The sequence below is a fragment of the Battus philenor genome, unplaced genomic scaffold (assembly GCF_028537555.1).
Source record: "Battus philenor isolate CCGP_79_NKW_IND1 unplaced genomic scaffold, ilBatPhil1.0.hap1 SCAF_12, whole genome shotgun sequence".
Classification (NCBI taxonomy): Eukaryota; Metazoa; Arthropoda; class Insecta; order Lepidoptera; family Papilionidae; genus Battus; species Battus philenor.
In genome coordinates, this window is record NW_027181674.1 from 9,257,044 (window position 1) to 9,270,470 (window position 13,427).

Here is a 13,427-nt window from a genome sequence, read left to right on the forward strand (position 1 = left end):
TTAGTATTGAAATCCATTATACTTACATAACGAGAAACAATATTATTTATTACAGTACTGTAATTGTATGTTGTAACACGGTGACAACAAAAGCACTATTTTCACATTCAAAATACTTTCGGATTCCTAGGGAATGCTATTGCACTTTACGTGTTGGTTTCGTTACGTATACTGGTAAAATAAATGATTGCTACGTTTTCGCTATTTTTTCAAACTAATTAATTTCATGATCTAAACAGGTATTAAACTAATTGATAGGTTATGCTGAAATCTATTTGGTTATTACTATCATGAAATTAATATAAAGAACTGTATATGCTTCTCGTATTAGCACCGTTGAGATTTGATCGTAAATAATATAAGGGAATGAAGAGAGGACAGTATACATTAAAGTAAATATTTTATATATTATTATACAGTAGTATTATTATTTATTATATACAGTAATTTTATTTAGTGAAAAACACTCATGTAATTTCCGGCCAATTTCTCCGACACAATGACACATATCCGATCGCAATTCTACGATCCGTAAGGCTTGTATTGAGTTTTTTGCATTACGACTTTATGTCGTCTACGTTCTAATGAGGCTAGCAACAAATAAGCCATCTCTTTAAATTTTTTTAATTAACTGATTTGACAAGACCATCATTATTTAATACCTGGCTTTCGAGTATATACAAATGCTAACAAACGTTCTATTTTTTTCAATGACAAACTGGAAAAAATAATAATTTTAATGTTTTTAAATTAAAAATAAATTCTCTGAAATTTTCGACGGCAAGACGTGATGAACCTGACGTCTTTAATGAATTTCATGAATATAGTAAAAATCTTTTTAAATATTAGATTTTTTTGTTTCCCGATGAGATATAACCGTCGAATGATAGCCGATAAGGGCTCCCGTGCAAGAACAACAATGGCGAAACGAGATAAACAATAAAACAATTTTATTTTTCATATATATTTCGTAAATTATTAACTATTCGCTATCGGTGAGGTATTAATAACACTTGTAGAACCATTTCGTCACGCTATAATTCTAATTTTACAATGTAACTGACAATTTAAGGATATACTTATATATATATCCAAAACACACTAGAAAACTTGATCAAATATAATAAAATACTATGACTAAAGATTGTTTATTTCACTACATTATACACCAGGAATTTGCATAAATTGGAGACATTCCAGATGCGTGCATTAGCCGCCGCTCAACGCATTAAAGAAAAAATAAGCATTGAGTTGTAGCGTTTTAACGTTTAAAAATATTATCGTAAGACATAATCATTCACCAGAAAAAAATCACCCTCTTAATACGCTAAGAACTAACACATACTAATGCGCAAATATTTGTAACGATTCTGAGTGTTACAAATGTACGTATCTGTTTCGACAATTTATTAATTAAAGAGATAAGTTAATTCTTTCAAGGCAAAATTAATTTATCGACTATTGATTATTAACACCGTATCAAGGATATATCTGGAGTATTAAATTCTTTCCCGCGAGCACAAGTCGCTCTACTACCTGTGCAAAGTATATTACATTAAACAAATGTTTTGTTACATAGCACCTCCATGAAAATTAGTTTTTTAAACCTCTGTAGGGGGCAATTTTGAAAGGAATGAAAATGGAAAATTCTGCGACGTAAATATTATTTTAGACTAGCTGCATGTGACCATGCAATGTTATGAAATTAAAGCAATAACAAAAAAACAAAATAGAAAAAAATGTTCCTGCATTATGTTAAAACAAGTAGAGATTTCTGACATAAGTATCAGAATGATATAAAAAATATTAATTTTTTTTGACAGAATTTAATAGAGCTAGGGCTTTTAATATAACTAGACTCAAAGATTAATGAAAAAGTTAAAGCAAGTTAAAAAAAACTTTACTAGTAACAACATACTTTAATTGTGAAATCCTACAAATGACCAATTCATCCTACAACTATTACAACATACTACTTTAAGCTAAACAATAGGTATCTTTATTACGAAAATATTTGGGTTTACATATATACACAAATTATCTACAGATATATATGTTTTCTTTTGCCAAATCATAATATTCATCTCACTTCTAAAATCAATTTTTCTATGAATATGTTAAATCCAATATACATACCACATACACTAATTATTTAATTTGAAATAAACACACTCCACAAAGGGCAAAAACTGGCAGTATAAATGCAATCCTGTGCTTAGTTCCAGAGCATTTACATAGTTCCACTCAAATGTTTAAAGACAGATAATTACCCAAAATTATACCAAACTTCTTTCATCAATGTGTCAAATTAAGTGAAATAAATATACCTATACACATATATACACATATAATCATGTAAATGTGAATATATATGTACAAGTATACAGTGGTCAAAACCTAAAATAAAGTACCAATTAAAATATTCATAGCTTATGGACTTCACCCACATATTTTTTTAACGAGAAAGACTACCAATGAAACTTAAAATAGAAAATTAAATGCCCTAAACCAAAAGTTAATTTTTCATTCTGCATAAGTACACTTTTGTAAATTATTAATATATTAACATTTTAATAAAGGTATAAGATAAGCATTTGGACTACTGCTAACACAACAATGAAAATGTATTATTACTATTAATAACATACTAATCTTTGTTTTGACCACTCTGAATTTAAAATGTGATATCATACAAACTTTAATTATTATATACATGATAGCAAATAAAATATAAAAATTAAAAGATTACAATCACATATTTGTATGAATAATAAAAATTTGAGCTAATCAGTTTCAACATACCCAAACAAAATGTTCAAATGTTTTTTACTTAGCTTAGTTTTAATTTTGGAGATGAAGCTAAATAACTAGCTCCTTAAGTGAAACTGTATTGTATGATTAGAATTTGTAATGTCAATTAGTAACTTGTATAAGTAAATAGTACACAATAATTTAATAGTCAAATTTACAAAAAAAAATTGAAATTTTATTGGGCAAGGTATTTGTAATTAAAAATGATCCTAAGATATTAGTAAAACTTTAACAAAATATGGAATTATTTTAAAATAACATATTGTCATTTTTATTAAACATTTGCTTATTTATTCATACATACTTGGAACAAACAGGTACAATTTTTAGACAATATAATGAAACAACCTCAATTTTATGACACAATTTGCAAACATGGTGGTGAATTGACGGCGGCTATGCAAGCTAAAGTGACCTGACAGTTATCACAATGAGAATAAGACTATTTTCAATTTTGTTACAGAATTTTTTATATGCATTTATGTATGTTTATTTTGTAACTACTTACATGAAGTCAATTGATTTTAAAAGAGCTTTCAATTGAATTTTAAAAATTTCTCTTAATACTTTTTTAAACTAACATTAATCATAAACAAAACTGTGGAATTTTTCAATAAGGCGATGTTGAGTCATTATAATTGTTATCTGCTTTTGTTGATGATAATGATAATTTTGAATTACTGTTTTAGCTAAACCTTAAACACTTAGTTACAAATTTTTGTAACTAAATAATTATTGATCCAATAAGCCTCTTGAAAATGTTACATTAAAAAAACACCTACATTTTGACATTGAGTTGAATAGTTAAACACAATGCAATTACAATTTTGTTCAAAATAATATTAATTTGATTGAACAGAAATTAAAAATTGCAATCAGTTTTTAATTTTATATGAAGTATAATTTTGGAACATGAAAAAATAGTCTCATTAACTTTGTATTATGGCAGGATAAATGGCAGGTCTAGCTCACAGTCCAATCAAGACCCCAGCGCTCAGAAACTTTTAGTTGAGCAGCAGCAGCATCCTTGAGAGAAAACAAGTGTGTCATTTCCAATTCTGTCTTGGCCAAGGCGATTGCTTTTTCAAAAAGTTCCAATGACCGCTTCAGGTTTCCTCTGAAATAATTTTATAATCACCGAGCAACATAATAGATTAGTGCAACAATTTTTGTGAACACAGATAGATATGATATGGTTAAAAAAGTGACAGTTGATAACGTTTATCTTAGTAACAATCTCACCTGTGATGTGATAATATAACTGTAAGTATTTTTGACTAACATAAGTTTATTTTGCAGTAACAAGTAACAAATTCAGTAAGCTATAAAAACGTTTATGTGATAAATATATATTTATATATATATATATATATATATATATGTATTAGAAACACAGAAATGTGCAATACATGTTAGTTTCAGATCTCGAGTAATAAAAAATGAACGTAGTAGAAATTTATAAGACAATGATTTAATGCTCTCTAAATACAGACGGAGTGGCTCATATGCGAGATAGATAAACATAATGGTATAGTTAAATTAAACTGAATTTAAATTTTACAAATTAAATTATGTTCATTACTTATATGCCGCATCCTGCCAAATGGAGAAAAATTAAAAATTACTGTAATTAATTACATAAAACAATTATTTTCAAGAAATGAGTTTTTTAAGAATTCATACGGTATAATTTATAAATAATATATAATAATTAGTTTTATACATAAATTTGCATTTTCCTTACCGTTGTACTTCAATGGTTCCTAGAGTTTCATATGCAAAGTCACACTTGTCATCCATTTCAATAGCTTTGTTAATTAACTTTACAGCTTTATCAAAATCTGTACTTTTTTGCAACTGGACAAGACCCTTGTGTACATACAATGTAGCATTATTTGGATCCACTGATAAGGCTGAATCAAATAGCGATTCAGCACGACCCCACTCTTGCTGATCTGACAATACTTGAGCAAATAAGATATAAGCTTCTGCACATCTTGGAAATCTCTCTAATGCACGCTCAAAATCAGATCGAACTTGATTTAGGGCACCAACATTTTTATGTAATTGTGCATGTCTATAGTCAGCATAACATTTTTGTATATATGCAATTGAAAAATCAGGATTCAGTTCCACTGCCTTGGCAAATTCAGCAGTAGCTTCATCCATGCGCTCTAACAGCAAATAAACCTGACCCCTGTGATGATATATATCAGAATTATTGGGATCAAGTTTAGCAGCATTTGCAAAATCTTCCAGACAATGTTCAGTGTTTTCTAACTGAGTAAATAGAGATGCCCTTTTAATTAAAGCATTAACTTTGACTTTTATTGAAGTATCACTCTCAATAACTTTAGCAAGATCAGCCTGTGCTTCATCATGCCTACCAAGAAGCAAGTAGAAAGTGGCACGAAGGAGCAAGGCTTCATATTTGTACTTTCCATCAGCTTCCAACTCTTCTGTGCAAGCATCTACAACTGAATCATAATCTTGAGACTCAAGTGCTTTTTTTGCTTTAGCAAAACCACCAGTAACATTTTCATTTAATTGAAGTTTTGCTATAGGATCTTCAGAAAAGGCTGAGAAATATGTCTTGATAAAATGTTTAGATGGCATAACAGGACGTCGTTTGGCAAGTGCTTCCCTTGCATGTTGTCTTCCTAAAGCCTTAAGAATACGATCTGCGTTTACAAGAGAACTCTGTACTTGGAATCTTTCAAGAATACATGCTGAAGTTACATCCTCCAAAGCAAGCACCAGATCACCACTCTTTTCGGCTGCGCGTGAGCGGCGCAGAAATGCTTTTACATATTTTTCATTTAATTTTAAAGCAAATGTACAGTCTTCTTTTACCTGCTCCCACATTTCACGCTTCTCGTAACAGGCTGAGCGATTTTGATAAAAAGTTGCCAAATCAACGGGACGGTCCGGAGGGCAGGCCTCGATTGCTTCGTTGTAAAGTGCAATCGCTTTATCATATTCTCCGGCATGGAAAGCTCGGTTCCCGGCACCTTTTAACTTCATTGCTCTGTCGATAGCACTTTCTGAAGCTTTTACATTATTCTCTTCGTTATCCAAGGAAATAGTAGTTTTCGTTTTTAAATCTGCAATTTTCTTCTTTTCAGAATCTTCTAGTCTGTTTCTTAGATATAGGTAACCTAGACCGATAGCTAAAGGCGCACCAAGAAGGATAGCCAATTGCCATTTAGGAAATGGGGTGCTGCCTGTTGACGCCATTGTCTCGGAAGAAAATGGAAACGTTAATGTAACACCATTTATTTCGTCAATACGAAATAAAAGTGATTAAAATGTGGTATTTAAAATTGAATGCTTTTACAAAGGCTGAAAATACCTATGAGTATTACACTAACCATCATCTGACACTGTAAAGTATATTACCAGAAAAAAAAAATTAAACCCTTTGTTGCCATAATGAGTCACTATACTTGGTCTATGGAACTAAATCATAGTTGTCCTGCTTCGATGCATCGAAAAATCACAAACTAATTGGAAAAGATAAAAACTATGACAGTCAAAAAAATATATTTTCATATTTAATTACAAGTATTAGATGTATTTTGGATATACTGATAATTTCGAAAATAATTGTCAGGAAATAACAACATATAATCAATAAATTGTTTTCGAACAGTTTTATGATAGCGCCTATATTACGAAATATAGACAATTTCATAAATAATTTAATAACTCCATAATAAAATATTAGCTATTGAACTATTTATGTTTATAATCAATAATATGACAACATTAAACGGTCGAATCCTTATGACTGTCATTATAAAGTTTATGTAAAATGACATTGACACTGTCATATAAGTTACGTACTACTGTATTAGGTTCAGTATTGTAATTGGGTTCTTATTTAAAAATAAACAAGTTATTAAATTGTTATATTATTGATCTTCAATCTCTGTGTGTATATATAAAAATAAAATGTTTTGTTCTAGGCTCTTATTTCTCGTATGTATATTTAGTGGATTCGAAAATAATTTTTTTTTTAACTTTTTATTGAACATTTTTAACCACTTTTGGAATTCTTCCAGGGTAAATTATTCGAGACGAAACCTCTTAAAATGTCTGGTTTAACAGCTGTTATTCAAAATCATAAGCGTTTCAAAAACGATTTGTATGAACCTAATTATCTCGTAGTAAGTACCTATTACGTTTTAATGTTTATATAGAGTTTACACATGTAACACAACAACCTTATTACAGAGTATGGAACCAGACGAACCTGTGTATGACTGCTTAAATCTGCAATTAAAGGGATACGACTATGCAGTGCTAGAAGCATGCCAGGCTGAAATTCATCGTTATGCAGATATAATGGGAATACAAGTTGATGAATGGTGGGTGGTCATTTTCTTATAATGTGTATGTTTATGTAATAATAATAATGTACCACATTCTTATAACAGTTCATATTTATCAAAACTTTTATATAATAATAATTAAAACAATGTTTGTTAGTTGGGCAACACCAGCACAACAGCTGAAAGTACAAAGATATAAACCCAAAGGTACTGTGGTGGATGCTGAATACAATCTTAAAGTTTATGAGAGAAATGTACAAGTAAGTTGATTTAATAATTTATCTTTTTTTATTTATTAAAAGTTTATGGTTCCAGAAAATAATGTACAATAAAATACCATCAGCTTGAAATATTGTATAAGTTTTTTCCTCAGTTATTTTTAACATAATTTGTTAAGGAATATGAATTATTAAATAGCTTTGTAGCCATTTATAAAGCTCTATGTGTCTAGCAAAAATATAACATTGTAAACTGTATATAATAAAGATATGGAGTGTGAAATAGAGAAATTAATAAATTTATGAAACATTAACTATACTGCTTGATGTAGTTAAAAATTACTTCAAACATGATCAAATGATACTTTTTTTGACAAGTGTGTTGTTTTATTATTAAAATAGTGTACTCTTAACTTAAGATCTCACCTTTCTATTTTATTAAAAATACTTAACAAGTGCATTATGATACTCACAATGTAATTTCTCGTTATTGATAGGTTGTGGATGTTCCTTCATGGGCCTTGGGTACTTTGTTACGAGTGGGAAGGGCCATTTTACCAGAAGGCTGCACTTTGAATGTCCATGAACATACAATAGATCATGAAGAAATAAGATATGTGCCTGATAATGAACTTTTAGATCTCAAACAACAACTGGAAGACATGGGAGGTAGCCGTGAAGAGAAGAAAAAGAAGAAATAAATTCTAATGTTTGGATTATATTAATACTTATATTAGTCAATATAAAGATAATAGTCTTATGATTGTTATAATTTGAGAAAATAACACACATTTTCATAAATGTCAATGAAATCTAAAGTAGGATTATTAATGTTCTACTGACCATAGGCGAATTTAAAGTTACCAAATAAATATATTCATAAAAGATATATACTAATGAGTTTTATAAATGTCAGACACACTTATGTTACTTATCACAACTAAATGTATTTCAAGTTTGGTCATATAAATAAGATTGTTTGAATTTCTAAAATTTTTTAACCAAAAACCTTTTATGTGTAGTTTGTGTTAGTTCTTTGTAGTAAGTAGATGGAATTAAGAATTCATTATAAAATTGTTATTCTTCTATACATTTTATTTATTCTATTTATTAACAAATTCAAATAATGATGAAGGATAATTAGAATGATTTATTATACTGCCTGAGAATTGTTACTTCTGAACTCTGCTAATATGGGATTTAAATTAAATAAATCTTGGTACACTTTCAATTCACTGCCTTGGGGTGCAATAAGGGAGGGACTGGTCCCGCACAAGGTCCCTCCCTGCTTGCGAGGCGTCATTGGTCGATCATCGGCTATTTGCAGGACAAGTGCATCTTATACATGGACCAAGACGGAAGGGGGAATCGGAGGGAGATACAGCAAGGGGTATTTAATGGAAAAAAGCGTTACCTCGCGGAAGTCCATCCTAAGTAAGAAAAGGACCAATATTTAGCCATTTCCGCACATGCAGTGGTAGTCGTGCAATGAAATGCACCGCCCGCCAGCCTGCTGATAAATGCGTATGCGGCAAACAATGCGAATCACACAACAGAGTCTCTGTGTTTGGCACTAATCGGTGTAACATAACTCCTGAAGATGCCCCGTGGAGGGGTGAAACACGTGTTGAGTAATTTGGTGGTGGCGGTTGTGTGATTGTTGAAGTGGCTAAATATTGGTCCTTTTATTACACAGCAAGGGGTGCCTCAGGGTTCGGTCTTTGGACCACTCCCGGGGAACCTTGCGTACGATGCAGTTCTGCGAGTCTGTCCCCACGCCGACGTAAGCGTCGTCTGTTGCAACATGCCAACGACACGCTGGTAGTCGCCAGCGGGGACAACTTCGTGAGGCCCAGGGAGCTCGCCAACTTGAGACAGAAGTCGTCGTTAAAACACGCGGGTTGGGGTTGGAAATAGCACCGAACAAGATCGAGGCGCTATGGTTGCACAGGTTGCCTCGAATGAGGGAACCACCTGACTCGCGCGTTCGCTTTGGTAGGCACGATGTCGCAGTAGGGCGGTACATGAAGTACCTTGGCCTAACTCTAGACAGTCGCCGAGTCTCCAAAGAGAACTTCGATAGCCTCGTCCCCCGATTGAGAGGATAACGGGTGCCATGCACAGACTGCTGCCTAATCTCGGAGGACCCATGGAGAAAGTTCGCCGCCTCTATGCAAGGGTCGTACATACAAAGCTACGGATCGTCAAATGGCCCACACGGGCGAAAAGGCTGGCCATTCGACGCTCCAGAAGTAAGATCAGCGTCTAGCGGAGGGTGGCCATACGGATCGTACGATATCGTTCGAGGCAGTGACTTCTGGCGGATATGGATGCGAGGGTCTACGACCGAATCCGCACCCTTCGCCGGGGCGGCGGTATCAAGTCGGACCGAGTACAGCGCGGGGCGCTCGCAACGAGGAGCGCTAAACTCTCTGAAGAGCGTTGGAACGATTCTGCCCATCTTCGAGGCCTAGATGCAGCGACGTGATGGAAGGCTCACCTACAGACTTAGGCAGGTGATCATCGGGCACCGTTGCTTCGGTGCCCGGCGTGGTAGTCGGATTGCCCGGCGTGGTAGTCGGAGCGGCAGATCCTGGCGGATGAGATCTGACAGGACCTTTTCCTGCCAGCAGTTGTGTCGGCGATGTTGGCTCGCTAAAGGTTTTGTAGTGGAGACTATAGTCCGGCCAGTACAGCGTCGGTTGTCTACCCACAAGGTAGACAGACGAGTTTCTTAAAGTCGTCGGAAAACATGCATAATACTTTTGCGTATACTAAGATATTGTTATAAAAACCGATGTCTCTTTTAAGAAAACCTACACCTTCTTTTTACGAAATGTCTGATATTTTCCTGTGAATATTCAAGACAGCTAAACATTTCCATAAATATTTTTCAATTATAGCAATATTTGTTAACATAAATTTAAATACTTTTTATTTTAGCACAGAAAATCCACCGATGGATGGCGCCGACATTAATGGAACGTAAACGGCGAAGAGACAAGTTAGGAGGTAAAAGAATCAACCCCAGAAATACTTTCCTGGAATGGAATTTAGAGGCTCAATTATTTGCTTTCGGGTTAAAGACTTGGTAAAGAAATCGACTGATTTATAGTTACAAAATATTACTCATAGATCCTATGAGATAAAAAGGGGAATGAAACAGATGGAAATGGAAATGAACATAAAAATGGAGGATAATAATGAGTTAGCACAAGAAGGTACCTTTTAATATTTTTTCTTTAATTTGTTTTGTTGTTCGTTAGATACAGACCTCTTACCGATCCTATTAGAAATTTATGAGAGAGGAGATCAAGCAGCGGACATGTGGACTGAAATGATAATGGATTTGTATTTTTCATAGGTAAAGTGAAACTGAAAGTTAACCAACAAGTCTCAATTGTATTGATATGTAGTAATAAATATATTTAGGTCCTTTTATCAATCGAAATATCTTTTACTTATTAAAACTTATTATATAACCAATGATTTGATATACAGATGCATAAATACCTGAAGTAATTTTTTTAACAAGAAGCTTTATAAGTGGATTCAAAGAGTCAGTAAATGATGAGTGAGATAAATGAACCTAAAAAACCTACTTATGGACAAGCAGTTATAAGTATATCTCACTCACCCATTTAAATAACAGAGAATTTTTTTAAAGATTTTTTCTTTATTTAGCCAACATTTCAGCTTAAGCTAAATTTGCATTTAAATATCTGATCTGTTTAAAACACATTGAGGTAAATGCCCATATGACCTAACATGTTAACATTAATGCATTTCTGTCACACCAAAAACATTCTAGATAATCTGTTTCTCTTCTTGTTTACTTCAAGAACACCATGTTCTGGGTGGTTATATATTACTATTTCACATATTTTTCTCCACAATTGTTTTGTTTTTAGGTGACCAATTTATATACCACTATGTTCAATTGTATTAAGAAAATTTTCTACCAAAATACCCATAAAAGGGAGTAGCAGAAATTAAGAAACTTCTGACAAGGGTGGAGACTAGCAATTATATCGACATCTTTGCATGAAGGACAATATTTTGGCATCTGTAAAATATTTATTTATTTTCTTTTGTGTTAACTGTAAAGTATAATCAAACATAAAGAAATAAAATTATGTTTTATTTGGAAATTTGATCTGTGGTAAGAATTAAAGATAATATCTTTAATTTATCCAAAACCTTTGTTGGATCTTATAATGCAAGATAATCATCTTTAATTTACAAAACTGAATGCTTATGTAGTAGTAAAGACAAATAAAAACAATGTTTGATACTCTCAATTAATGTTGACAATATTATGTTGATATAGAAATATACATGATGAATTTAATATTTACCTTTAATGCATCTGTTTATACCTATAAAATAGTTAAGAAATGTATATAGAATTAAATTTCAGGAATATCCAGTTGACAACTTTATTTTAGCTAATAACTCTAGGGCTGTACTTGGCTACAGCCCTAGAGTTATTAGCTAGCACTTTTAATGTCATCTGGTCAAGAGAGAAAGAGAGTTTTTGTTATAACACAATTGCTAGGTATATTTATTTATTCATCTTTTCTAGTATTTGCCAAGGTGTACTATTGAAATCAAAACCAACCAAAATAAATGTTAGGTTACATTCTCTGTTTATTTTTTAAATGTTATCAATAATATGTAAATTGTTAAATTTCAGGAAAGGATGTTGATCAGTATTAGAAGATAGAAGATCCCTAAGCTGTGCTTGTGGGGACAATGGAGAAGCAAGGGGCCAAACCAGCACCCAGACTTATTGGAGAAGTTGAGAGGAGTACATTATTAGCCTGCTATAGATTTGGGATGTGTGTTAAAAATAATATGTTTGCTTCAGGTATTGTGAGCTATAAATATAAACTTCATCCTCCTTTCTAAGTTTTGCCTCTTACTGTTGAGTATATTGACCCTCTTTAGAAGGTGTGTAGCTTACTATGTCACGCCAGCTTAAGAAAATAAACTTAATTTATTGAAACATATTTAACGCATCATTATATAGTCAGTATACTATGACTTTACGTTTTCTAAAATTTGTTTACTTATGGTTGACAGTCGCTTAACCAGTAATTTTGTACTTTTTATACAATAACAGGTAATAATTCTACAAAATCTTAAAATTTTCAGAATTTAGTGAAACTGTTACACGAGCTAAAGAAAGGGCTGCAATTGAACGATTGAAGAAAATTTTTAGCATTTAAGATAATTGGCTCCTATTAACTTTAAACCCCAAAAATTCCCAAAATTGGGACCGAAAATGCAAAAACATTTCTGCGAGTTAAATATAATTCTTAAGTCTTAGTCACAGAATTAACAAAGTATTAAATGTATTAAAAAAGTTTTTTTTCTTTCATGAATTCTAAATTACAAACATTCAATAATAAAATTCATACAAATCATAATATGTCAACAACAACATTTACACATTAACACTAAATTCATTAAAAGAAATAAATCACTTTTAAATTGATGCAAAAAAGAAATATAAAGAAAATCTGTTATTTTATTTTATTATAAGGTTTCCATGTTTGTCCTTGATGTGAACTTTGCCGGAAGATTAACGTGTTTCTGCAGTTCCATCATTATAATCTAATTCACGGTTCCATCGAGAAATTCGAGACGCTGAAAAAATTAAATAATATAAATTAAAAAATTGTTCAAAGTTATATTTTATAAATTTAATTCTCTATTTTTAAACAAAATGCTTTCCAAACAAACATTAAATAAACATGCATCCAAATGCACACTTGAAAAATTCAAAAAATAATATAATAAAAATAAGTATTACTTACAGTCACGGGTACGTACTTCAACTTGCCAATTACTAATAATGACAAGCTTTTCACCATTTGCAGCGATTATGAGAGTGGCACCGTCAGGAAAACGTCATTCCTCGCGCACATGCTCATTCTTTGGGTCAAATTATCGCACACTGCCATTGGGCAAACGAATTTCGGAAGAACTATCTTTGTACCATTTTTCTACTTGACCACTGAAAAAAAACTATTTGATTATAACATTATTAATCAAAAAA

The 13,427-nt window shown here is 32.0% G+C and overlaps 2 protein-coding genes and 1 long non-coding RNA gene across 4 annotated transcripts; 2 read left to right on the top strand and 1 right to left on the bottom strand.

The window, feature by feature from the left end:
* Positions 1–917: 917 nt before the first annotated feature.
* Tom70 (translocase of outer membrane 70) lies at positions 918–6,183 on the bottom strand. Its single transcript, XM_068776221.1, has 2 exons — positions 4,556–6,183; positions 918–3,928 (listed from the first exon to the last, which is right to left on the bottom strand). Exons 1-2 carry the CDS (start codon positions 6,046–6,048, stop codon positions 3,775–3,777), a joined length of 1,647 nt encoding a protein of 548 aa, XP_068632322.1. The 5' UTR covers positions 6,049–6,183; the 3' UTR covers positions 918–3,774.
* Positions 6,184–6,654: 471 nt separating this feature from the next.
* Positions 6,655–8,314, top strand: mRpL48 (mitochondrial ribosomal protein L48). The gene is made up of 5 exons (XM_068776660.1): positions 6,655–6,792; positions 6,876–6,980; positions 7,048–7,181; positions 7,303–7,405; positions 7,861–8,314. Exons 1-5 carry the CDS (start codon positions 6,766–6,768, stop codon positions 8,062–8,064), a joined length of 573 nt encoding a protein of 190 aa, XP_068632761.1. The 5' UTR covers positions 6,655–6,765; the 3' UTR covers positions 8,065–8,314.
* Positions 8,315–8,529: 215 nt separating this feature from the next.
* Positions 8,530–12,839, top strand: LOC137932799 (uncharacterized). Of its 2 annotated transcripts, XR_011109110.1 has the most exons (4): positions 8,530–10,584; positions 11,275–11,525; positions 12,060–12,233; positions 12,521–12,839. It is a non-coding gene; the product is annotated as an uncharacterized lncRNA (long non-coding RNA). The 2 variants fall into 2 exon arrangements; XR_011109109.1 differs by lacking the exon at positions 11,275–11,525.
* Positions 12,840–13,427: the final 588 nt, after the last annotated feature.